This window comes from Heptranchias perlo, chromosome 4 (genome assembly GCF_035084215.1).
Source record: "Heptranchias perlo isolate sHepPer1 chromosome 4, sHepPer1.hap1, whole genome shotgun sequence".
NCBI lineage: Eukaryota > Metazoa > Chordata > Chondrichthyes > Hexanchiformes > Hexanchidae > Heptranchias > Heptranchias perlo.
The window spans coordinates 40,436,573-40,462,132 of record NC_090328.1 but is presented as its reverse complement, the minus strand read 5'-3'; the positions used below and the strand labels follow the sequence as shown (position 1 = coordinate 40,462,132).

The 25,560-nt window shown below is 43.3% G+C and overlaps 1 protein-coding gene and 1 long non-coding RNA gene across 4 annotated transcripts in view; one reads left to right on the top strand and one right to left on the bottom strand.

The window, feature by feature from the left end:
* Positions 1–14,631, bottom strand: part of LOC137320476 (uncharacterized) — a 34,499-nt gene extending 19,868 nt beyond the window's left edge. Inside the window, exon 1 of the long non-coding RNA XR_010962541.1 lies at positions 14,458–14,631. This is a non-coding gene — a long non-coding RNA (uncharacterized lncRNA). The remainder of the gene's footprint in view (positions 1–14,457) is intronic.
* Positions 14,632–14,913: 282 nt separating this feature from the next.
* tmem161b (transmembrane protein 161B) overlaps positions 14,914–25,560 on the top strand; it is a 68,297-nt gene continuing 57,650 nt past the window's right edge. Inside the window, exons 1-2 of one of the 3 annotated variants that reach the window (XM_067982810.1) lie at positions 14,914–15,079; positions 23,277–23,380. In XM_067982810.1, the coding sequence (XP_067838911.1) occupies positions 15,011–15,079; positions 23,277–23,380 (173 nt within the window). In that variant the 5' untranslated portion in view covers positions 14,914–15,010. Of the gene's footprint in view, positions 15,080–23,276; positions 23,381–25,560 lie in introns of those variants that run through there. The other 2 variants (XM_067982812.1, XM_067982811.1) reach the window with 2 other exon arrangements.

The window sequence follows — 25,560 nt, the reverse complement described above, 5'->3', positions numbered from 1 at the left end:
AAAAACTCTATTAGGTTAGTTAAACACGATTTGCCTTTAACAAATCCGTGCTCGCTTTCCCTAATCAATCCACACTCGTCCAAGTGACTGTTAATTCTGTCCCAGATTATCGTTTCTAAAAGTTTCCCCACCACTGAGGTTAAACTGACTGGCCTATAGTTGCTGGGTTTATCCTTACACCCTTTTTTGAACAAGGGTGTAACATTTGGAATTCTCCAGTCCTCTGGCAGTGGCAGTCAAGATCACCATTGCTCTGAAAGTTTATGCCTAGGGCTCATTCCAAACTACTGCTGGGGACATGAACAGTATGGGGGTGATTTTAAACACTAAGACGGGTGGGTTGGGGGCGGATGGGAGTTGAAAATAGTTGTTTTTTGGGTCGCGACCGCAACCCGGTTTTATTTCCGGGATTAACGTCAGCGCGTAAAAGTAGAGGCTTCCCACTGGGAATGCAAAGTCTGAAAATTTTGCAGTTGTGACCCAAAAAAACGACTATTTTCAACTCCCACCCGCCCCCAGCCCATCCGTTCTTGGGGTTGAAAATCACCCCCCATAAGTTAATCCACAGTGCACAGATGCATCAAACAAATCACTGACATGTTGTTTGCCAGGGCAAATGTCTTTATCACTTTCCCCCTGGAAAACTAGCAACACAATGAAAGATCTCTGCAATTTTTCCACATGCATGTGGGGTCTGAATCCCAGGGCTGAGGAAGGATGCAAGCTGAGTTTCCAGACACCGTTCCTGTAACTTCTCTGCTACTGACGATCCGGATTCTTTCCCCTCAGTCTGGTTCAGTAATAACTGAAGTCGAATACATTTTAAAGTTCAACACATCTTTAATAGCAGGGTTCTTAGTCTGCAGCATTGATTTGGACTCCTGATAGAGTCCCTCTATGCTGGCAGAGCAAGAACAAAAACATACAGAAATCCACACGTTTTTATACAAATCAATAGGGTTGGAACATACTTAACGAGGGTCAACACCAATCATAAGCCGGGCATAGGTTGCCATGCGAGGTTACATTATTTCCGGCCAATCATAAATCGTCCATGTGCTGATCATGCTGCTGTTAGACATCAAAGGGGATACTTCCTCATCTTCCAACTTGGAATGTTCTTCCCTGTCCCTTCTGTTCCTTATCTCCCAACCTGGAATGTCTTTCAACTTTGGCTAAGCTCGTTACCTATATTGATCTGCCATAAACATGGAGACATTCAGACCAGTCCTTGACTCACATCAAAGACCTATCATTGATAAGACAATGCAGGCCTGCTGACGAAGCAAACATATGGCCCAGCAGGAGGGCCAGGCCACTTGTATCAATCTCAGTTACTAACTAATTAACCCTTTCTAACCATTTTGCATTCTGCTTCTTTGCCACGTAGGCATTTTAATATTTTACTGAAAACTGACCATGTAGGGATTCTCACTACCACCACACGTTCTTGCTCACTCAAACTCCGCCCTTCACTGAGTGCCCACTCTTCAAACTAATTTTCCAAATCCCCTGCTGGATGCCTGTGCTGGTGCTTGCTATGGAGTGCTTGACATAGGCTTCTGTCATTGGTGCTGGGTTACTGGCTATCTGGGGCAGGTACAAGTGGTTCTTGGTAGTTGCCTATAGAAATAGAAGAGGAACATGTGTTAGAATGCTGTTTGCCAAAGATCCCTTCAAACAGTACTTACATAGTTAGAGCATGTATTATGGTGGCATACTGGAGTGTGAGAGAGTAGGCAAGTGAGTGAGCAATGGGGTAGAGAAAAAGTAGCTGGAAGGATTGTACTAGCCCACAGCTTCAGAGAGATCCTTGGCTTTACCCCAGCCATCCCTCAATATTCTTTGACCCTCAGATGTCCAGCATGGCCTGTTTTAAGAAATTTAAGGCCCCAAAATTCTACTGAATCTTTCAAGATACCTAAATGCAGCAGGACAGGATTTTAGCCTTCCGGTGATTCCGTACTAAATCCCAGGAATAGGGCCATTTAAATATTTAGGGTGGTTATCCCATACCCATGGAGGAGCAACAGAGTGAAATTGATCTTTGGCAGTAGCACAAAATAGCCGTTAATGAATCAGCAGCCCGTTTTACACTCCGCCCATTTTACAACCGGCCCAGTTTACCCCCATCCCGTTTTATAGCCTGCCGGGTTTACACCCCGCCCAATTTTCTTTTCCAGTGACTTCAATTCACTATCGCCCGTTTTGCGCAACCGCCGAAGACCAATTTCACCGTCACCCACTCTAATGAGATGGTGGAAGTCACAGCAGCACCCTGTTGCTCGGAATGGAGGCGCCCAAAGTCCTGAAAGAGAAATGGCCTTGCAATTTTCACTGTTCCTCAGGAGCCTTTTAATTGCATCTAGACAGATAGGCTCTGTGAAATACTAACAATTCAAATGATAACATGTTGAGGATTCCAACTCTTCTCCCACCTTTCCTAGCATGTGATTACCAGGTCAATGTTAGATTTCTTCAGTATCTAACATTCAAAATGTTAGATACTGAAGAAAGCTTGTTACCCTTATAGAGAGTTACTGATTTTATATTCTTAGTGCTGAGGATACACCATTTGCCTGTCCACTCTTAATATTTCACTGCAGTAATTTGGTTGCTCTTGTCTTTCAGATATGGAGTTAATCATTGTATAAAGTTTGGCATCATCAACAAAGGGAACAAATGATTTCTGAAGACATCTTCAAGGACATTGATGAAGGTAAAGAAAAAGTATCTCGTGAGCATATAGACTCCAATCCCTACTGGGATGTAGATCGTAATTAAACAGGTTATTGCGTGCAATTTCAGACACCCAATCATCAAAGGGACATTGATGCATTGGAGAGGGTTAAGAGAGTGAAAAGTAATGATGATTCTGCGACTTAAGGCTCAACATTGTGAAGAGTCTCACAGATTTAAACATGTTTTTGTTGGAGAAAAGAAGATTAAGAGGGCCATGACTCTCAAATTGCTGAAAGGCTTTGATAATATAGTTTTAAGTAGGTTATTTAACTTAGACTGTGAGCATAGAACTAGGGAACCAATTCCATAATTAACAAACCTGAAGCAAGAACAAGAAATTAGAAGAAATGTGTTTCCCGCAGAGCAGTAGAAATGCGTAACTGCCTTTCAGAGAAAGTAATAATGTTGCACACATTAAATTCTTTAAAATAGAGTTAGATATATAACTAGTTAGGAATACAATGACAGGAGCTACTCCATTACTCAGTGAGTTTATCCACTCAGTAGTGAGTAGCTGAGCCATACAGACCAGGAACGCTCTAGTTTAATCACCAGTCTATCTTGAGTAAGTTGATCTCAATTGGGGCAGGGGTATGGCTGCTATAATTGCCCTCAGTGCCCCTGCACTAGGAAGCGGAAATTGTGCAAGCTTTCCTGCTCTCGATCGTTATCCAACAATCTCTATTGTAGTTGAGGACAAGACAAGGCTCGGTTGTGTTGCCTCATTGTAGGTCATTTAGGAGTAGTTTCAGAGGACAATTGCTCTCCTTGGATCACAATAAGGAGTCAACGCCTTCAAATTATGAATTAGCAATAAATGCTGGCCTCGCCAGCGACGTCCACATCCCATGAATGAATTTTTTAAAAAAGAGCACACGAGAAAATTAGTGAGAAGAAAATACAAGATTGAAAGTTTGAAGGATGACAATAGACATAAATGATTAAATACTCCATGAAACAGGCCAATTGTAACTCCCGATGGGACCAGATGGCAATCCCGTGCGGGAGTTTGAGTTGGTGGTCCAACAAATTTTAACTGCCAGGTCTCAGTTGAATCAGCTAATCGACCATTTCTGCCACAAAGGCGAGGATGAAGATCAGCGGCCAGGCAAGCTGACATCAGAAGAAGGCTGCCGGCAGCAAGATAAGGTCCGGTGGGAGGGTGATCTGAGGTTCTAGTGGCAGGGAAGGGGATGAGAGCCCATGGCAGCAGAGGCCTGCACTTTCCTTGTGGGGCCCGGAAGAGCACCCCTGCTCCTTGTGGCTCCACTAAGAAAAGTTTTTTTTAAAGTTATCTTAGAGGGTCACGCTGCCTTCCCGCCAACTTTACCTGGTGGGAGTGCCTCACTCAGGAGCGGGTTAAAATGCCATCAGGGTCCCATGTACGTCATTGGACCTTGATTTGCATTTACTAATGAGACTCTCACAGGAGTCTGACAGAAGCTTCATCCACTGTCAAAACCAGTGACATTAAAATCACAAATTGGCAAGAATACAGCAAGAAATTGAGCCACTCCATTTTAAGTGCTCCCCGCTTTTTTTCCGCTGATCGCAGAGAGTTAAAATCACCCCCAGTGATTCCTATGTTACTGAGACCATGGAAATGCAACTAGGGTTGAGTAACATAGGTTGCAACATTAGATTGGAAATAATAACATTAAATATAAGGCAACGCTTGTGTAGATCACAAATGCATCAACAGAATAATCAGTGATGTCAGCTATCACATATTTACATTACAATGTCATTCATTGTGCCACTTTACTGAATGTGACTGAAGTAACTGTAGGTACCAACATGGAGACTGAACAAACGTTTGAATAATGATATATTTAGATAACAAGACTTTAATCTAAGTACTACTGCAAATAGAACAGAGCAATTGTGTGACATTGTCTCAAGAGCCAATGACAAAATTAATTGGTGAACTGGTTTCAAACAACTATTTATTTCCACTTTTACACAGGTCTCTGACCATTTTTGTGTAAAATACAATTTTTTTTTAAATGTTTCTCTTTTTGTCCTAGTTTTATCTCCTCTTGTCCTGAAGGAGCTGACTCATGCTCGGGTAGTTTCATGGTCTCTAAAATTCATCCATTCTTTGTGTGTAAGCCTGGACAATGAGTGTCAGCAGGCTAATTGACCAAAGGGCATCATAACTAAGCCTAATACTATCATCACCCAAAGACCACACAGATGCATTTACCAGCAGGGGCACTGGATAGTGATTGGGAATGGGAACTATGCTTGATTCTTCCTTTCCTAGCTTAGGGGCAGCGAGGCCAGCCATCTACCCTAACTCCGCCCTGAAAGTGCGGATATTGTAAAATCAGACTCAAATGCCATTATGATGTTTGAGGAATGTAAAGATATTTTAAAACATGAGTGATGCTATGTTGTTGCACCCTGATAAACAAACCTCAAAACTTTCCTAACAGCCTAGTGGGTGTGGCGATGCTTCTTTGAAATGTGACACAAAGATCTTGTCAACTAACTACCTTTATTTCCCATTTATAAAATCATGACCAACCATACTCCTAAGCATGAAATCTCCGAGCAAACCAGTTGTGTGTTTATTAAGACTCGGCTATATTATATATAAGCTAAATCACAGGTTTTGAAACTGATGCCCATCAGGTTTCTAACTTACCACAAATCTCATTCTGGATTTTTTTTCCCACTATTTGTTGATCTATAATGTATTCCCAATATGGTAACATGCCCATTATTAATTATTTTTTAACTCAACCTAGATGAACTTGGTCTGTAATCAAGTCTTAATTAGTAAGATTGTCCTGTTACATATTTGCGTTTTTACTATAGAAATGTTTCTCAGATTCAGCATCTCAGGCCACTACCATAGGTGAGCCCTTGCTCTCTCTGAACTGGATTGTACCTTTACCTGCTCAATATCTAGGTGATTTGTGGCAAATCCAGAGTTTGAACAGAAAATCCTTGCCAATGTATTTTATCTTATTGGATATATGTCTTCCACATGATCTTCCTCAACTATGAAAGGTGAGAGAATAAACACTACACCGTAGCTTAGGCCATAAGTTGCCTAACAGATTTATTAAACAGTAAAGAGATAAGTGAATAGTAATAATGACACCCTGTAGATTTACAGTAGTTACAGGCTCGACCATCTACCATCAAAAGATGGAAAATAACAAGAGTCCTGTCTGCTGTGCTTCAATGTAAACTGGACGAGGCACAAGTTCCCTAAATATTAACTTTTCGTGGCAGTTTGCTGCTGACTGTTCAGAGTCTCTCTGACTTACCTATATCTTTCTGATGCTCTCAAACTACTCAATTTGAACAAAATAGACTGAAAGGAACAAAGAGATCTATGCTTCGAGGCAGAGGGCATTGCTGAGATACTAAATGAGTACTTTGCATCTGTCTTTACCAAGGAAGAAGATGCTGCCAAAGTCACTGTAAAAGAGGAGATAGTTGAAATACTGAATGGGCTAAAAATTGATGAAGAAGAGGTACTTGAAAGGCTAGCTGTACTTAAAGTAGATAAGTCACCCGGTCCGGATGGGATGCATCCTAGGTTGCTGAGGGAAGTAAGGGTGGAAATTGCAGCGGTGCTGACCATAATCTTCCAAACATCCTTAGATATGGGGGTGGTGCCGGGGGACTGGAGAATTGCAAATGTTACACCCTTGTTCAAAAAAGGGTGTAAGGATAAACCTGGCAACTACAGGCCAATCAGTTTAACCTTGGTGGTGGGGAAACTTTTAGAAATGATAATCTGGGACAAAATTAATAGTAATTTGGACAAGTGTGGATTAATAAAGGAAAGCCAGCATGGATTTGTTAAAGGCAAATCGTGTTTAACTAACTTTATTGAGTTTTTTGATGAGGTAACATAGAGGGTTGATAAGGACAATGCGGTTGATGTTGTGTATATGGACTTCCAAAAGGCATATGTTTAAGTGCCACATAATAGGCTTGTCAGAAAATTGAAGCCCATGGAATAAAAGGGGCAGTGGCAGCATGGATACGAAATTGGCTAAGTGATAGGAAACAGAGTAATGGTGAATGGTTGTTTTTTGGACTGGAGGAAGGTATACAGTGGTGTTCCCCAGGAGTCGGTACTAAGACCACTGCTTTTTTTATATTAATGACTTGGACTTGGGTGTACAGGGCACAATTTCAAAAACTGCAGATGACACAAAACTTGAAAGTGTAGCAAACAGTGAGGAGGATAGTAATAGACTTCAAGGGAACAGACAGGCTGGTGGAACGAGCGGACATATGGCAGATGAATTTTAACGCGGAGAAGTGCAAAGTGATACATTTTGGCAGGAAGAATGAGGAGAGACAATATAAACTAAATGGTACAATTCTAAAGGGGGTGCAGGAACAGGAAGACCTGGGGTATGTGTGCACAAATCTTTGAAGGTGGCAGGACAGGTTGAGAAAGCGGTTAAAAAAGCATACGGGATCCTGGGCTTTATAAATAGAGGCATAGTGTACAAAAGCAAGGAAGTTATGTTGAATCTTTATAAAACACTGATTCGGCCACAGCTGGAGTATTGTGTCCAATTCTGGGCAATGCCCTTTAGGAATGTTGTGAAGGCCTTAGAGAGGGTGCAGAAAAGATTTACTAGAATGGTACCAGGGATAACGGACTTACATTATGTGGAGATACTGGAGAAGCTGGGATTGTTCTCCTTACTGCAGAGAAGGTTAAGAGGAGATTTGATAGAGGTGTTCAAGATCATGACGGGTTTAGATAGAGTAAATAAAGAGAAACTGTTCCCATTGGTGGAAGGGTCGAGAACCAGAGGACACAGGTTTAAGGTGATTGGCAAAAGAACCAAAGGTGACAGGAGGAAAAACTTTTTTACACAGTGAGTAGTTATAATCTGGAACGCGCTGCCTGAAAGGGTGGTGGAAGCAAATTCAATCGTGGCTTTCAAAAAGGAATTGGATAAATACTTGAAGGGCTACAGGGAAAGAGCGGGGGACATAGGCAGGTGTAGGGGGTAACATATTAGCATGGATAAAGGATTGGTTAACGAACAGGAAACAGAGAGTAGGCATAAATGGGTCATTTTCAGGTTGGCAAGATGTAATGAGTGGAGTGCCATAGGTATCAGTGCTTGGGCCTCAACTATTTACAATCTATATCAATGATTTGGATGAAGGGACTGAATGTATGGTTGCTAAATTTGATGATGACACAAAGGTAGGTAGGAAAGTAAGTTGTGAAGAGGACATAAGGGGCTCGATATTACCAGGGCGGCGGGTTTGCGGCGGGGGGTCTATTGGGCGTGTGGGTAACGCGCCCGGTGAAATCAGTCTGCCCCGCGTGCGATCGCAGGCTAATTGGATCCACTTACCTGGTCTTCCGGGTTCCCCGCTGCTGATCTGCGCGTCGGGCGGACTGCGCATGCGCAGTAAGGTCTGTCAGCTGGAGGAGCTCTATTTAAAGGGGCAGTCCTCCACTGACTGATGCTGCAGCAAATAGGAAAAAAGTACAGCATGGAGCAGCCCAGGGGGAAGGCTGCTCCCAGGTTTAATGATGCCTCACTCCAGGTATCATTGGATGGGGTGAGGAGGAGGGGGAGGACAGAGATCTTCCCCCCGGCGGGCGGGAGGAAGTGGCCTGCCTCTGCCACCAAGAAGGCCTGGCTCAAGGTGGCAGAGGAGGTCACCTGCACCACCAACATATCGCCCACCTACATACAGTGCAGGAGGCGCTGCAATGACCTAGGTAGGTCAGCCGAAGTGAGTACACTTACTCATTCCCCTACACTCCGTCTGCCACATCACTGCCCCCACCCCACACCTCCTTCTGCACTACTCTGTCACATCACCCCTCACACCCACTCAAACCTCATCTTCATCTTACCTGCACTTACTCACCTCGCCAGTACTCATCCCGCCACTACCACTCAACCCAATCCTCATACAATCTCATGGATCTATCTCATACTCACCCTCTCATGCATCTCTTTCACGGTCAGCCTCACTCAACCTGCCACTACCTGTGCTGCAGCCACAGGGCATGCATCACATATGTGCAGTAGGCAGCGTAAGGCAAACGTGTCGTGAGTATGAAAGGGATGCACAAGGGTGTTTGAGGGTTTGTCATGGTTTTTACTTGTATTGAATTTCTGAGCAACTCACATCACATATTATATTGGCACCACTACTGCCACCTCTTTGCGAATCTTGTCTGGTTTGTGCAATAATGCCCTTTCCTGAGGATCACAATGAAGACCCACACCTGATGCCACCCATTGTGTCACTGCAGAGTGGGTGTAGGTGTATTTGCAGGGCTCTTTTGTGCAGACGACTGAGAGACGTCGGCAATGTCCTCGGTGGCACCCTGGAAGGATGCGGAGGAGAAGTTGTTGAGGGCAGTGGTGACTTTGACAGCGACAGGTAAGAAGATGGAGCTCGGGCCAGCCGGGAGCAGCTCGGCATGAAGGAGGCTGCAGATGTCCACGAATACATGTCGAGTGACTCTGAGCCTCCGTGTGCACTGCTGCTCAGAGAGGTCCAGGAAGCTGAGCCTCGGTCTGTGGACCCTGTGGCGAGGGTAGTGCCCTCTGCGATGCATCTCTCTCTGCCGTTGCCCTCCCTCCTGCTGTGCAGGTGGATGTGTCACATCACTGTGCTGTGGAGCTCCACGTGTCAGAGGTTGACGGCGTGGCCGGCGAGGCTGGTGATGCTGTTCGCCCTCCGAGGAGGTCATGACTGCAGCTACGGCGGCCCCCATCCGGAAGATGTACATCTGAGGGGGTCCGCAAGGTAGGTACATGTGTCTGGACACCGGGGTAAGTGTGCAAGTTGGTGAATTTGATTGTTAGGAGGAGGGTGGTGGAGGCCAAACTTTGTCCAAAGTGACAGAGTGGCCTCCTGCAATGAGTGAGGGTCTCCCCCCACCTGTCAAATGGACCTTTGCAGCTGCCACAGGCTGATGGCTGCAACACATCCATTTGAACTGGGAATGTTTCCCCCAGTACGGGAAAGAGTCCCAGTTGTTTGCAAAATCCCACCCCATGTAAAATATCTCCTTAATCAGGTCTGTAAACGACCTGAAATACCTAAATAAATAGCTTAAGTGGCACCCCGCCGGCTTTAATTGCCTGTGGGAGTCCCACATGTGGGGGCTGCGCGCGCATGTCAGCGCGTCTGTGAGAAACCCGGAAGTGGGCGGGTTGGAGCCGGGCTCCCGACCCGCCCCGGGAATCCCCGATTTTCAGAGCCCCCCCCCGCCAGGAACGCACCCGATAGCAGGTGCTAATATCGAGCCCAAGGAGTCTGCAAAGGGATACAGATAGGTTAAGTGAATGGGCAAAAATTTGGCAGATGGAGTATAATGTGGGAAAATGTGAACTTGTCCACTTTGGCAGGAGGAATATTTAAATGGAGAGAGACTGAAGAACTCTGAGGTACAGAGGGATCTGGGTGTCCTAGTACATGAATCACAAAAAGTTATTGTGCAGGTACAGCAAGTGATTAGGAAGGCAAATGGAATGTGGTCATTTATTGCAAGGGGAATGGAATATAAAAGTAGAGATGTTTTGCTACAGTTGTACGGGGCATTGGTGAGACCACATCTAGAATACTAGGTGCAGTTTTGGTCTCCTTATTTAAGAAAGGACATAATTGTTTTGGAGGCGATTCAGAGAAGGTTCACTTGACTGATTCCTGGGATGAGGGGGTTATCTTATGAGGACAGGTTGGACAAGTTGGGCCTGTATACACTGGAGTTTAGAAGAATGAGTGGTGATTACATTGAAACATAAGATCCTGAGGGGACTAGAAGGGGTAGATGCTGAGGGGATGTTTCCCCTTGTGGGAGAGACTAGAACTAGGGTCCACAGTTTAAAAATAAGGGGTCTCCCATTTAAGACAGAGATGAGGAGAATTTTTTTCTCTCAGAGGATCGTGAGTCTGTGGAACTCCCTTCCCCAGAGAGCAGTGGAGGCAGGGTCATTGAATAATTTTAAGGCGGAGTTAGATAGATTCCTGATTAAGAAGGGAGTCAAAGGTCATAGTAGGTAGACGGGAAAGTAGGGTTGAGGTCACAATCAGATCAGCCGTTATCTTATCAAATGGCAGAGCAGGCTCAAGGGGCCGAATGGCCTCCTGCTCTTAATTTGTATGTTCGTATGTTCTTACAAAGAGCCGGCTCGATGGGCCAAATGGCCTACTTCTGTGCTGTAACCATTCTATGACTCTATGATTCTAAGAAATTTAAACATGTATCACAAACTCAAATAGAGCTGTCAATAAAATAGATATTCAAACAAATCCTACAGGGTGCTTATATTTGAACTAAATGGGTTGGCCCCTCCCTTAAATACCTGTTGCAACAAATGAGTGACTGAGAAATAAAACTAGCCCTGTGGTAGACAGTAACTCGTATGGAAACCTGACTTGAGTTAATATTTCTAACAATATTATGACCATTACATCCACGCCTTTTGATGTGAGAGCTACTGTGTGTAGATAACGAGGCATTTCATCTATCATAGTTAATTTATACCATTTCCCTGATTGACTCATCACAGGCATGGGGCCTACCTTTAGGAAATCTTTACAGTATGCCCACAGTATGACTCTCTGTCAGATCTGTAACGGTTCTTGTCCCATGATTTGTAATGTTAGACCAAAAGCTCATCTTCTTAACTATATTCTACTTGTTCAGGCTGCAAGGCACTGATGCCCTGAGCCTGTGAATCCTCTAATGTAGGGTCACTGTCCTGACCCTCTCCAGATTACCAAGCACACAGGGAAACCTCGGCCCTCACATGCTCCTATGCTGCCCATCATCACTGCGGCAACAGGGCAACCTGTCGCCAGGAACTGGATGCTGGCTCTGTTGCCAGGTGGCCTGAGCTAACCTAGCATGTTAGTACTAGAGTCTATCTTAGCTTCACAGTCTTTGTCTAACTCCGAGTAACCATGCAAGCTTTCTCCCTTTTAATCATGCTAGCTATAACATCCCTATCATTCAGATCATTCTCCTGCAGAACCTCAAATGGCACAAGTGTATACACTCTTACTTCTTTCATGAGTGATATTTCAACTGAAGTTTGACCAGCCTACATCAGCTAATCCCATAAATGTGGATTGACTTACTATCCAGAAATTGGTTGTTCAGTACCAGGTCTGGTTGGACATATCCTGCAAACCTTTGATTCAGAGCTAACTATTCTGCTTTTTAATCTAACATTTAGCTCCTCAAATTTCCTTTGCAAAAACTGTATCCTGTTATTCCCTATATTAATGGTTCTAATACAAGCCATGACTTCAAGCTGCTCATACTCCCTGTCCAGAATCTTCTACACCCACTTATCTATGTCCCTTACCCTGGCATCTAAAGGCACATCATATAGGATTCCTGGTCATAGCTGCAGAAAAGACAATCTACCCCTTTAACAAACAAATCACCAACAAGTACCATTTTATTTTTCTCATCACTATCACATCTTTCCCCTGAGTAACCACTTGCTCCACAGTGCTGTGGCATTGATCGTGATTGCCTTCCCCTGCTAACTGTCCTATCTGCATCATAGATATCCAGCCCTGTATATCTATCAGACAACTTCAATCCCCCTTCCCCCCCAGGGGTTTCTTGCACTGCCTCAGTTGGACTACTACTTCCCTTCCTCAGTCTGACTATTCCACTCAAGCTGTGGGGTGATCACTGCCTGCAGTGCACATTCCAATAACCATTCCTCCTCCTTGATAGTAAAGAGAGTGTTTCTGAGAGTACATAGATTATTTTGTGTCCAATGTCAATTCTGCCAGTCACCCAGCTCTCTTTTTATACATGCCAACTATTTGCATTCGATGCGGACAGTCATTGATTTGGAGACACTGTCCGCATGTCCACGTTCACAGGCGAATATTAGCGTGGATCAGGCCCCTCTCCAAATGTTGCTCTGGCACTCCTGCTTTGATTCAGCTGCTGTACACTGTGGGTGGAATTCTTTCAAGGTCAGGACTTAATGCCTACAGTGTGTAATGGCATCAATCACTTACAGCCAGGTGGTAGAAGCTCTTTGGCAGCACTTGGGGGGAGGAGAAGGGGAGAAGCCAAAAATAACAATTTTGGGGAGGGAAAGACATTTAGTAGAGGGAGAGAGATGAGAGAAACTGGAAATGGCACTTTTGAGGGAGAAGATAGAGGGGAGAAATTTGGAGTGGTGCTTGGAGAGGAGGGGGAAAAGCCAGAAGCTAAACTTTGGGGGAGAGAGACAAGAAGTTGAAGGCAGCACTTTGTGAAGGGAGATATGAAAGAAGCCAGAAGTAAAACTATGGTGGGCAGAAGGATGCCAGGAGTAGCATTTTGGAAGGGAAGCTGGAAGTGGTGCTTTGGGGTGAAAAAAGTGCCAGTATTAATGGGTGGGGGAAAAGGAGAATGCCAGCATTTACCGAGGGCTGAGAGCAAGGAGAATGCAGCATGAACTAGCAGCAGTAGAAAAAGTATGTCAGCTTGAATTGAAGGGAAGGAGAGGGACAGCTTAAACTGGGTGAGGGGGAGAAGTGCCCCCTAACTGCGGGAGGAGAGGGAGAAGAATGCCAGCGTGAACCGAAAGGATTGGAGGAGGAGAGAGTGTGAACTGGGTGGGGGACGTTGAATGTGGTACAGTGCCTCTGTGAACTGGGAATGGATTGGAGGGAGAAGAGTGAGTGTTGAGGCACCTTTTAGGTCTGGTTGGTCACTTGAAAACCCAAATGTCATTTTACTTTTCCTTTATTTTAAGATTTAAAATGTATTATTTGTGAAATTTACAATGTTCAAAATTAATCAGAATTTTAAAGGTAAACATTTTTTTTTCTAGTGGAGTATGCCACTAGACTGCTGTAGAAATACACATCAGTATGGAGAGCGGGGAAGGTAGTTTTTGGAAAGTGTGTGTGCAATTATAATGCCCTGATTGAAATGATCATATTGTTAGTAAACTGTGTGAATCCTTTGCATGCTATTAGGCATTTTTTTTAATTAGAAGAAAATTTATTAAAGCTCTTTCTCCCAGTATCAGATTATGGGCTGATCTTGAGAAAAACTTTTAAAATATAAAGAGAAATAATTAATTCCTAAAATGGCAAATAAAGAATAGTTTTTAGAAAACTGTTTGGGGTGCCTGAGGTAGGAGATTACCAGCATTAACATAGAGCATGGGGAGAGTGTCGTTATGAACCGAGGAAGGAGGAGGGAGTGCCAGCTTTAAGAGATAGAAGAAGAGTACCAGCTTAAGTAGGTTGGAGGAGAAGAGTGGTAGGTTGAATTGATAAGGGAAAAGAAGTATTGCGATATGAACTGGGAAGAGAAATGAGTGTTTCTATGAAAGGTTGGAGAGTTTGATGGGATGCAATGTCTCTGTCAACTGGGTCTAGAGAGGGCAGAGGGCCTTTGTGAACTGGGGCAGTGGGCTGTTGGATGTGGAACAGTGGAAGACTGACTTAAGGTAAGTTTTAGGCAAATGATTGTTTGATTAGTCTGTTGAAAATCCAACGGTCACTTTGTTTTTCATTTAAAAAAAATAAAAAGGTATTGCTTGTGGAATATAAACGTGCTTAAAATGAACCAGAATTGGTACTTCCATGTAAAAAATATATACTCTTTCCGGGGAAGGTCCCTGGATTCCCCCCCGAAATGCACCATATTACACGTATTTAAACATTTTGTTATTGCACTTTAGGTATCTTTAGTAAGTGTCATTTATTAAAACCTACCTCTCTGACCAAGCTTTTAGTCACCTATCCCAATATCTCTTTATGTGGCTCGGTATGAAATGTTGTCTGATAACACTCCCGTGAGGCGCCTTGGGACGTTTTTACTACGGTCAAGGCTCAAGTTGTTGTCAGTGTTCTAGCCAGTACATTTGATCATTTTGTTCTCCGTCAGCAGTTCCTATACCAAGATGGCGGCGGCACGGCTCCTTTCCACCGGAGCGACCGGCGCTCGGGGGCCTTTCAGACCTCCGGGCGCGGCTGTCAACAGCAACCAATCATAGAGTGATGTCTGCACTTTGTAAGGATCCATTGAATTTCGCGTGTGGATTCCATAGCTCAGACACAGACGTTAAAAATAAAATCACTGAGTTTTTGTGACTGATTTAACGCCTTATGTTCCCTCCCTCCCCCCCCCCCCAAAAAAAAACTAAAGTAATTCTGCGGGGAGCGGGGCAGGCGCGGGTCCTTCGTGACCTCTGCTGGAAGTGGAGGTTGAGACATGGCGGCAGTTCGTTACTTCAAACCGCTTTAGACAGACGAGCGAGCGGGACTTATGAGCGCAGCGCAGGGGAGGCGCTTCCTGTTCGTTGACTTTCCTGGAGCCGAGGTGTCGGACGACATGGTGAGTGCGATCGCGGCTGCGGCCTTGTAATTGGTGAGGGTGCGGGTGAGGGTGGGAGTGGGGGGGAGGTCTGTGTCCTCACTCAGCCGGAGCTGCTCACAAACCCCTTTAAACAGCCTGTTTCAGATTGGGATGCACCAGGCCGACTCACACATTTAAACCCGAGGGAGTGCAACTTTGGCAGGCTCGCTTTCCTCACTGTCAGAGGACTGGTTAATTCATATATATGGAAATAAAGCTCTATTTTTAAATACATTTCTCTCTCTTCCTCCCCCGCCCAATCTTTTAATTATCCTACTTATAACCTGTTGACAAGTGAATCTCCTGACTCTGGTTACTGTGACTCTGGATGGCACTAGACTGGAGTGGATTAGTGGAGATGTGAGGATGGACAAATAGTTTCATTGTTTTGCTTGATTTACCCTTAGGGATCAGTGTTTTTTTTCAGATGCAAAGCTTTCCCTCAGGAAATTAATAGGTGGGGTAGAGTCCATGCTGGTGTGAATTGTATGTGGTCTATGGAAGGAGGGTGATTGATGAGGTAGTTTACCTTTAGGTCCACCAAGTGTCGTTAGGCTACATATATGCTCCTGCTGTACCATAGATGTTGAATGGTTTCACTATGCTTGTGCCTCAGCTATTTACAATCTATATTAATGACTTAGATAAAAGGAACGAACATAACGCATCCAAGTTTGCTGACTAGGTGGGAAAGTAAGCTGTGAGGAGGACACAGAGTCTGCAAAGGGACATGGACAGGTTAAGTAAATGGACAAGAAGGTGGCAGATGGAGTATAATGTGAGGCTATTCACTTTGGTAGGAAGAATAGAAAAATTGTATATTTTTTAAATGTTGGTGTTCAGAGAGATTTGGGTGTCCTCGTACAAGAAACACAAAGTTAGCATGCAGCTACAGCAAGGAATTAAGAAGGCAAATGGCATGCTGGCCTTTATTGCAAGGGAGTTGGAGTACAAGAGTAAGGAAGTCTTACTGCAATTATACAGGGTTTAGGTGAGACCTCACCTGGAGTACTATGTACAGTTTTGGTCTCCTTATCTGAGGAAGGATATACTTGCCTTAGAGGCGGTACAATGAAGATTCACTAGATTGATGCCTGGGATGAGAGGGTTGTCCTATGAGGAGAGGTTGAATAGAATGGGCCTGTACTCTCTGGAGTTTAGAAGAATGAGAGGTGACCTTGTTGAAACATACAAGATTCTGAGGGGGCTTGACTGGGTAGATGCTGAGAGGTTGTTTCCCCTGGCTGGAGAGTCTAGAACGAGGAAGTATAGTTGCAGGATAAGGGGTCGGACATTTAAGACTGAGATGAGGAGAAATTTCTTCACTCAGGGTTGTGAGTCTTTGGAATTCTGTACCTCAGAGGACTGTGGATGCTGAGATTGAGTACATTCAAGGCTGAGACAGATAGATTTTTGGACTCTAGGGGAATTAAGGGATATGGGGATCGGGTGGGAAAGTGGAGTTGAGGTCGAAGATCACCCATGATCTTATCGAATGGGGGAGTAGGCTTGAGAGGCCATCTGGCCAATGCCTTTTATGTTCTTGAACAGAAATGGTAGATGAGGGAAATGCAGTGGATGTAGTGTATATGGACTTAAAGAAAGCCTTTGACCAGGTACTATGTGGGAGGTTACTAGAGAAGATTAAGGGGAGGATGGCAAACTGCATTAAAATTGGTTAGAAGGGAGAAAATAAAGAGCAGAAGTTATGGGCCCTTTTTCATAGTGGTTGGAAGTGGGCAATGCTGTCATGCTGGGTTCAGGTCTGGGACCACTTCTGGTCACTGCATATCAGTGGTCTGGATATAGGTCTAGAGGGAGTCATGTCAAAATTTGAAGATGACATCAAAATAGGAGAGATAGTTAATTCTTTAGAAGATCAAAGGAAGCTACAGAGGGATATTGATAAGATGGGGGAAAAGGGCTAAAAAGTGACAGATGGAATTAAGTGTCAGTAAGTGTGAGTTGCAATGCATTTTGGTTTTTTAAAAAAATAACAGCAATATTTATACTTTGAATGGAATTATGCTCAGTGCTGTGGAAGAGCGGAAGAATTTGGGGGTACAGGTTGACAGACATTAAAGACAGCAGATCAGGTTGATAAGGCTGTTAAAAAAGAAGCTAATGGAATTCTCTGTTTTATCACGGGGCATAGAATATAAAAGCCAAGAGGTAATGATGAGCCTATATAAAAACTTAATTGGGCAGAAATTGTGCAGAGCGGCAAGGCAACGCTCACCGCAGCTCCTGCGAAAATACTTACTGCGGGCTCTGTGGCGTCGAATTGCTTGAATTTTAACTTTAAACAAAATGTGCGCTATCAACCCAGCCTCTGAGCAGTGTGAGTTGCGGCACCGTTGAGCTCCTCCGTTATTTCGGGAGCGATTTCTGGCCCAATAAGACCTGAGTTGGAGTACTGTGTGCAATATTGGGCTCCATACCAAAGGAAGATTATTCAGGCTTTAGAGGATACAATGCAGATTCGCTAGATTTCATAGTATCATGGTAGGTACTGCACAGGAGGAGGCCATTTGGCCCATCGTGCCTGTACGGCTCTTTGAAAGAGCTATCCAATTAGTCCCATTCCTCTGCTCTTTCTCCATAGCCCTGTAAATTTTTTCCCTTCAAGTATTTATCCGATTCCCTTTTGAAAGTTACTATTGAATCTGCTTCCACCATCTTTTCAGGCAGTGCATTCCAGATCATCACAACTCGCTGCCTGAAAAAATGTTTCCTCATGACGCCCCTGGCTCTTTTGACGATCATCTTAAATCTATGTCCTTTGGTTACTGACCCTGCTGCTACCGAAAACAGTTTCTCCTTATTTACTCTGTCAAAGCTCATCATGATTTTAAACATCTCTATGAATACTCCCCTTAACCTTCTCTGTTTTAAGGACTTCTCCAGTCTCTCCACATAACTCAAGTCCCTTATCCCTGGTACCGTTCTAGTAAATCTCTTCTGCACCCTCACTAAAGCCTTGACATCTATATGAAGAAATACAAATACGCAGAAAGGTGTGAAAAATTGGATCTTTTTACATATTAAGCAGATTACTATGTGATACGATAGAAGTATTTAAAATATGAAAGGATGGGACAAGGTAGATAAGCAGACTGTTTCCAATAATTGAGGGGTCAAGAGCAAGGGGCCCTATATACAAGATTAAATGTAATAGATTTTGAACAGAAGGCAGAAAAAACTTCTTTACACAGAGTTGTGAGGCTGTGGAATTCACTTACAGGGTTAGTGGTTGAGGCAGAAACTGTGTCAGCATTCAGGATTAGATTGGATAGTGGATGAAGGAAAAAGGATTAGAAGTATTTGCTCAAGTGAAAGGTAAATGTTAACACGGACTTGGTCTGGATGGTCTGCTTTCGTGTTGTAATGTCTATGTATTCTGTACATGTATTTTTTTCTTCCTCCAATACAAATGAAAGAATGTTGGGCATATGTACAGCTTTTCACAAGTCATAGGCTTGTAATCAGGGCCACTTTTAAATTACCAACTTCTGGAGAGTTGTTTCAGCCTTTTGAAGCTGTCGACCAGCTTTTGCTAGTTTTCTAGGTTGACCTGTTATGTTCAGTGCAGACAGGGTCACTTATTAGTACTCGGTTAGTTTTTTCTGCTATCGTTTGAACCAGTACCTTTGTTTTCTACTGTTTTTTTAGATTTCAAAAAATCATTGCCTGTGTTAAAAAAAAATAACAGAACTCACTATTACCAGTGATTTCCATCATGACAACTTCATGCAAGAAGCTCTGAGAACTGGAAATAATTCTTCCTCTCAAACCTAATATCAAATTCAATCATATTACAATATCACCTTTACTCAGGAGGTATACTCTGGATCTGTACCTCTTCTTTTCTCCATCCTCCTAACTGTGTGTTTCTAGGAAGATGAACAGAACATTGCAGATTATAAGTAGTTCTCCAGGAATCTTAGAATCTGCAGTACAGATGGATGTTATTTGGCCCATCCTTTCTATTCAAGCTCTAAGAGTATTCCATTTGCAATGTTACCTGATTTCCAGCAAAAGTAAAAGAAAGAAAAAAGTCACTGTTGTAACTTAGGGAAATGCGCACAGCAAGGTCCCACAAACAACCATGTGATAATAACCAGATAATCTGTTTTAGTGATATTGGCTGAGGGATAAATATTGTCCAGGACACCAGGGTGAACTCCCCAGCTCTTCGAAATAGTGCCATGGGATCTTTTATGTCCACCCGAGAGGGCAGATGGAGCCTCGGTTTAATGTGTTCATCTGAAAGATGGCAGCTCTGACAGTGCAGCATTCCCTCAATACTGCACTGGAGCATCGGCCTAGATTTTGTGTTCAAGTCTCTGGAGTGGCACTTGAACCCACAACCTTCTGACTCAGGCGAGAGTTCCAGCACTGAGCCAAGGCTGACACCAGCTAAAGTACTTGCAATATAACTGTTTGCAATGCTACTTCTGGTGCATATGACAGTTAAATACAACTTTATGGCTGCCTTGCATGAGAAATTAAAACTGACTTTTTTTGTTGGCAGAAGGAAAAATTTCAGGTTGCAAGCCAGATATGTCGGGCAGCGCAGATCTTTTAAGACGCGCTTACTTTCACCTTAAGGCTGGAGCCCTCTCTTCTCACTGCCTGTTCCCGGGAGTCCCCGGGTGGTCTGCGGGGAAAGGAGCCTGCTTAGTCAGTTTCCCAGGAATGCTCCTCAGATACATGGAGCAAATCTGAACCATGGATGTCATACAGCAGATTTACCGGATACATCAGTGGCAAGCTTTTCTGACTTTGGAGATTTTTCTCCCGGGTTGTTCGCAGCAGTGCCTAGAAGATCAATCTTCAATTTTGGGAAAATCCTTGGCAATCCGGGAGGGTTGGCAACTCTATGTACAGCATTAATTTTAATCATTCTGGTGTATTTTTGAAAAATAAATGAAGCATGCAATGGAGACAGTGTACAATTTAGGTGGAATTGTAAATGGTTGTTTAGGATAAATTACATGTCTTCAGTCTGGTTCTAAATATGTGCATGCACATTACCAAAGGAAAAAGCAGACTCTTCTCCCTTCCTTCCTCCCCCAGCAAAGTTCTTTGTCTGTTAGAGGCTAGTTAACTCTTGATATGTTTTCTAAAAGGTTTTGCTGATAATTATACTAACTCCTACTTAATTATTTTAACGTTGGAACCAGTATCTAACTATATAGTTAAGCAGGCTATGGCTAGGTGGTGCATTTGGGTTAGGGTTCCAGTGAGCTTTCATGTCGGATAGTTGCTGGAGTACAAGTTTGTGTTTGAGTTCTGATCCCTGTCATGTGATGGTGTGTGCATATTGAGATGAGGCTTGTCATTACCCTACAAGGTTGTGTCACGCAAATTAAAGAATTATCTTAAATTTAAGATTATAACCATATTTGTTGACGTTCTACAGCACAGCAGGCCCAGTAATGTCATTAAGGGGTATGAGTTTGGTCCAAGGACAACCTCTATTGCAACAAATATATGGTTATTTGACTACGCTGTACCACGTTGTGCGAATAAGTCAATTAATAACTGTTGTGTGACTAATATCTCATCCTTATTTTAGTACAGCATCCACATCAACATCATAACGGCCCAGAATTTGCTGGAGCAGGGCACCTCGCGGTGAGCGCCGTGAATTAGATCTTTCTCCCCTCGCCCTTCAGCTGCAATTAATTTTGCGTCGCAAATTGCTGGAAGTGCAAGTTGATAACGGCGCGGCAAGATCAACAGGGCATCTGGGACCTTGGTGAACGATGGGACTAACAGTGTATCTCCTTAACCAATGAGATCTAAGGATAGAGAAAGAAACAGTGGAATGTCGGAGAAGGAAATAGGGTGAATTAGAGTCAAATTAGATTCAGAAAGAGAAATAGAGGAAAAGAAAGATTAGATTACACAAAGGGTGGTAGAAGTTTGGAACTCTCTTCCGCAAACGGCAATTGATACTAGCTCAATTGCTAAATTTAAATGTGAGATAGATAGCTTTTTCGCAACCAAAGGTATTAAGGGATATGGGCCAAAGGCAGGTATATGGAGCTAGATCACAGATCAGCCATGATCTTATCAAGTGGCAGAGCAGGCACGAGGGGCTGAATGGCCTACTCCTGTTCCTATGTTCCTATTAAGGGAATTAGCATCTTTGAAAGTAGGTAAATCATCAGGGCTGGATGAAATGTATCCCAGGCTGTTAAAAGAAGCAAGGGAGGAAATAGCGGAGGCTCTGACCATCATTTTCCAATCCTCACTGGATACAGGCGTGGTGCCGGAGGATTGGAGGACTGCTAACGTTGTACCATCGTTTAAAAAGGGAGTGAGAGATAGACAGAGTAATTACAGGCCAGTCAGTCTAACCTTGGTGGTGGGCAAATTATTGGAATCAACTCTGAGGGACAGGATAAACCGTCACTTAGAAAGGAACGGAGTAATCAAGGACAGTCAGCATGGATCTATTAAGAGAAGATCGTGTCTGACTAATTTGATTGAATTTTTTGAGGAGGAAACAAGGCGGGTCAATGAGGGTAGTGCATTTGATGGATTTTAGCAAGGCTTTTGACAAAGTCCCACGTGGCAGACTGGTCAAATAAGTACAAGCCCATGGGATCCAAGGGAGACTGGCAAGTTGGATCCAAAATTCGCTCGGGCAGGAAGCAAAGTGTATTGGTCGACGGGTGTTTTTGTGACAGGAAGGCTGTTTCCAGAGAGGTTCGGCAGGGCTCAGGACTTCTGTGCCATAAATTTTCTATGATTCTATGTGCAGACTTAAAACATTAAGTCTGTTCCTCTCTCCACAGATGCCACCTGACCTGCTGAGTGCAGCATTTTCTGTTTTTATTACAATGTTCTAAGCCTGGTCTAACTAAGGTTCTGTACAAGTTTATCATAACTTTTCTATGATTAAGAGAGGAAAAAGAAAGAGACAGATAGGAAGAGTAAGAATAAATTTTTTTTTAAATTGAAGTTTAAAAAAAACCTCTAGGAACAATTTACTACCTGCAGGAGTGAGACCGCACAGTTTCAGTTGTTCCCTTTCTGCGCTTCCAAGGGTGAGTGGCATTGCAGGGACATAAATCTCATCATTAAAGAGTCCATACGTAAAATACCAGCCCTAACTTTCTGTGGCGAGTTTATTTTGTATTTACAGCGCAAATCCAGCAATTTCTTGGAACTCGTGGGGAGATTGATGTCGACAACCCGTTTTTGCAAAGCTAACAGTAGAGTGGTGCAAATCGTCCAGAAAATTGTGGTGGTTCACAAATCACGGTGCAACTCTTCCTTGCCACAAATTGCTGGATTTTTAACACTCTAATAATGGTGTGTGCCTTTTAACTCGCTGTGATTTTGCCAGCAAATTCTGGCCCATTGTGTTAGCCGTGGCTCAGTTGGTATAACTCTCGCCTCTGAGTCAGACAGTTGTGGGTTCAAGCCCCACTCCAGAGATTTCAGCGCAAAATCTAGGCTGATACTTCAGTGCAGAACTGAAGGAGTGCTGTACTGTTGAAGGTGCCGCCTTTCAGATATGACGCTAAACCGAGGCTCCATCTGTCCTCTCAGGTGGACATAAAAAGTCCCATGGCACTATTTCGAAGAAGAGCTGGGGAGTTCACCCCCGGTGTCCTGGCCAATATTTATCCGTCAACCAATTATCATTGAAACAGATTATCTGTTTGTGTGACCTTGCTGTGTGCAAATTGGCTGCCGCGTTTCCTATATTACAACAGTGACTATACTTCAAACGTACCTCATTGGCAGTAAAGCGCTTTGGGATGTCCCGAGGTCATGAAAAATGCGAGTCGGTCTGTCTGTCACTCACTAAAACTTGACTGTGGACCCATTGAGGCAGTTCTGTTCTTTATTGTTCCACGAGGAATATTTGCAATAGATTAGCACTGTATTGGCTCCAGTCTTAACACACTGAGCTAAGCCATGGGACCAAAAGCTATTGTGTCATGATACACAATGTCATTGTGATGGTGCAGGATATTGAGGAAGCTACTGAATCTTATGGTGATTATCAGTTTGATATCATGAGCTTACCTACGGTGTGGATACATTAGAAATCCTCTTAACTGCAGAAATACTGTTAATTTATTAAGAAATATTATCCATAGAGTTTTGAAACTTTGACGCATGGTTCACCCTGACTTTTTTTCCCTTCCAGGGTGTGATAGGCGTTCAGTTGGTGGTTACTATGGTAATGGCCAGCATCATACAGAAGATTACACCTCACTACTCATTTGCTCGCTGGTTGCTTTGCAATGGAAGGTACGGGAATTATTTTCAAATGGGGGGTGGGGTGGGACAACTTTTTTGGTATTTGCAGCTTATGTTTGTGTATCTGTTTTTAAAACAGATTTTTTTTGCCAAACTAATGTACTTTACATAAGAGGAAGGCATCTTATGGAATTTGCTTAAGTGTTATTCAGTCAGCATTTTTCTTTTCTTCCCAGTTGGGTTACTGCACACCATTTCTGAGTATAGGAAAGGATGCCCTATTCTTTTTGAAGGTTGCTTTCAGATTGACCTGGATGGCAGTATTGAGATCGAAAAGCAAAATACTGCAGATATTCGAAATTTAAAATAGAAAGCGCTGGAGGAACTCAGCAGGTCAGGAAGCATGTGTTGAGAGAGCACAAGTCGACATTTTGGTTGTTGAATGCTTCCTCAGAACTAGAATTAAAAGAGGGAAGAAGAGGGAAATACACAATGACCGTACACACAGAAAAATAAATAGTGATGTAAATTGCTTAGGTGGAGAACAGGAGATTGTTAAACAGAACACGTGTGGTCTGCAGCCTTGCTGTTGACTTCTGGCCCACTCGATCCTGCTCCACTTTAACAGTTTTTTCATGCTTACCATTTTACTTACCTATCCCCGTTTAGCTAGTCACACACTCTCTATGTCTTGTATATGTATTTTACACCTTTTGTCTCATGTGCATGTTACTCCTGCCATTTAACCATCTGTTCTCTACATAAGCACTTTACAGGTCATTCTATTTCTTTTCCTGTGTTCATGGTCCTTGTGTGCATTTTCCCCCTGCCCCTTCCTGCTTTCTCTTAATGCGTTCCTTTTTAATTGCTGTCCATCTGTAATTTCTTCCAGTTCTGAAAAACAGTTCAGCACCCAAAATGTTGATTTGTGTTCTCTCAATACCTGACCTGAATGTTTCCAGTTTTTTTTGTTTTTGTTTCGGAAGTTTTGAGAGTTTGTTGCTGCCTGCCCTCTTGCCTCAGTTGATTGCTGGAGATCAAAATATCAAGGATTTATCATCAGAAAATCTCTCAACGTATCTCATCCAGGGAGGAATGATTCTCTCGATCTTCCCAGCATTCATGATGGAGGGATTTGGATTAAATATTTCCTTTTCCTCCCTCCCCATAGACTGGTGGTGGTCAATTCATGTTAGCCATGTAAAGTAGAACTGTAACAGCCATATATATGTGTCTGACTTGGTAAGCAGATCAGGACACCAGTCTATTTTCTTTCATTTTAGCTGCTTCGTTCAGCATCTTGGAGTATCCATGAACTACTGTGAAGGTCTGCCCTTAAAACAAAATTTCTGGATTTTGCTCTTAGCTGATCTTGGTCTGGGTGGCAGTGTAGGGGCTACAGCTATCCTCTGCTTATCCAGGCTAGAGATGGGAGAGACAGTTGCATAGAACTTAATCCTGATCACGATCCAGCCTTACTGGAAGTGTACTTGTGTGAATTGCATGTGAGTCAGACATAGCAGTAATATGCCTCAGTGAGTAGCCTGCTGTTAGTCGCTGTCCTGGTTCAAGCAAAGTGAACACTTTTGAGCAGGTTACTGGAGGATTGCTTTTCATGGAAATATGAGTTGCTGCCAGGACAGGTGACTGAAGGGTTCAAAATTCAGAGAGAGAAGGAAAGCAAAAAAAAAATTCATCTTTTAAGTGTAGTAAATGTCTTTCTTCAACGATGGTCTGACTCTCACCAAGGGAGGCTATGCTTAGGAAAATCAGAGGGATGTTTGTCACTCTTAATGGCCACACAAGGCAGGATTTATAGTTTTGAGCTTCTTGGTGGGTGGAGGATTATACATTCAAAACTAGGTTTCTATTTTTAGTCCTGTGTCAAATTTTCCCTGAGACATTTTGACTCACTGCTGGACACCTTCCTTACTTGACTGGGTTTCAAAATTCACCCATTATTTAGCATTCCTGAACAATATGGTATTAATTTCTGACATATTCTTCATATTCTTTTTGATCTCTGCTTTCATTGTATATGCATTGTAGTTTGCTGGTATGGGATTGAGTAATGAGTTATTTTGTGTTGGTTCTCTTAGGAATTGTAACTGAATCAGGTGTTCTTTTGTATAGGATTTTTTTCAAATTAATGTTAGTGGTTGTCACCTTGCTTGCCCTTGGGGTGCTATGGGTGTTACAAATTTGAATTAGTGAATGTTTGTCACCTGATT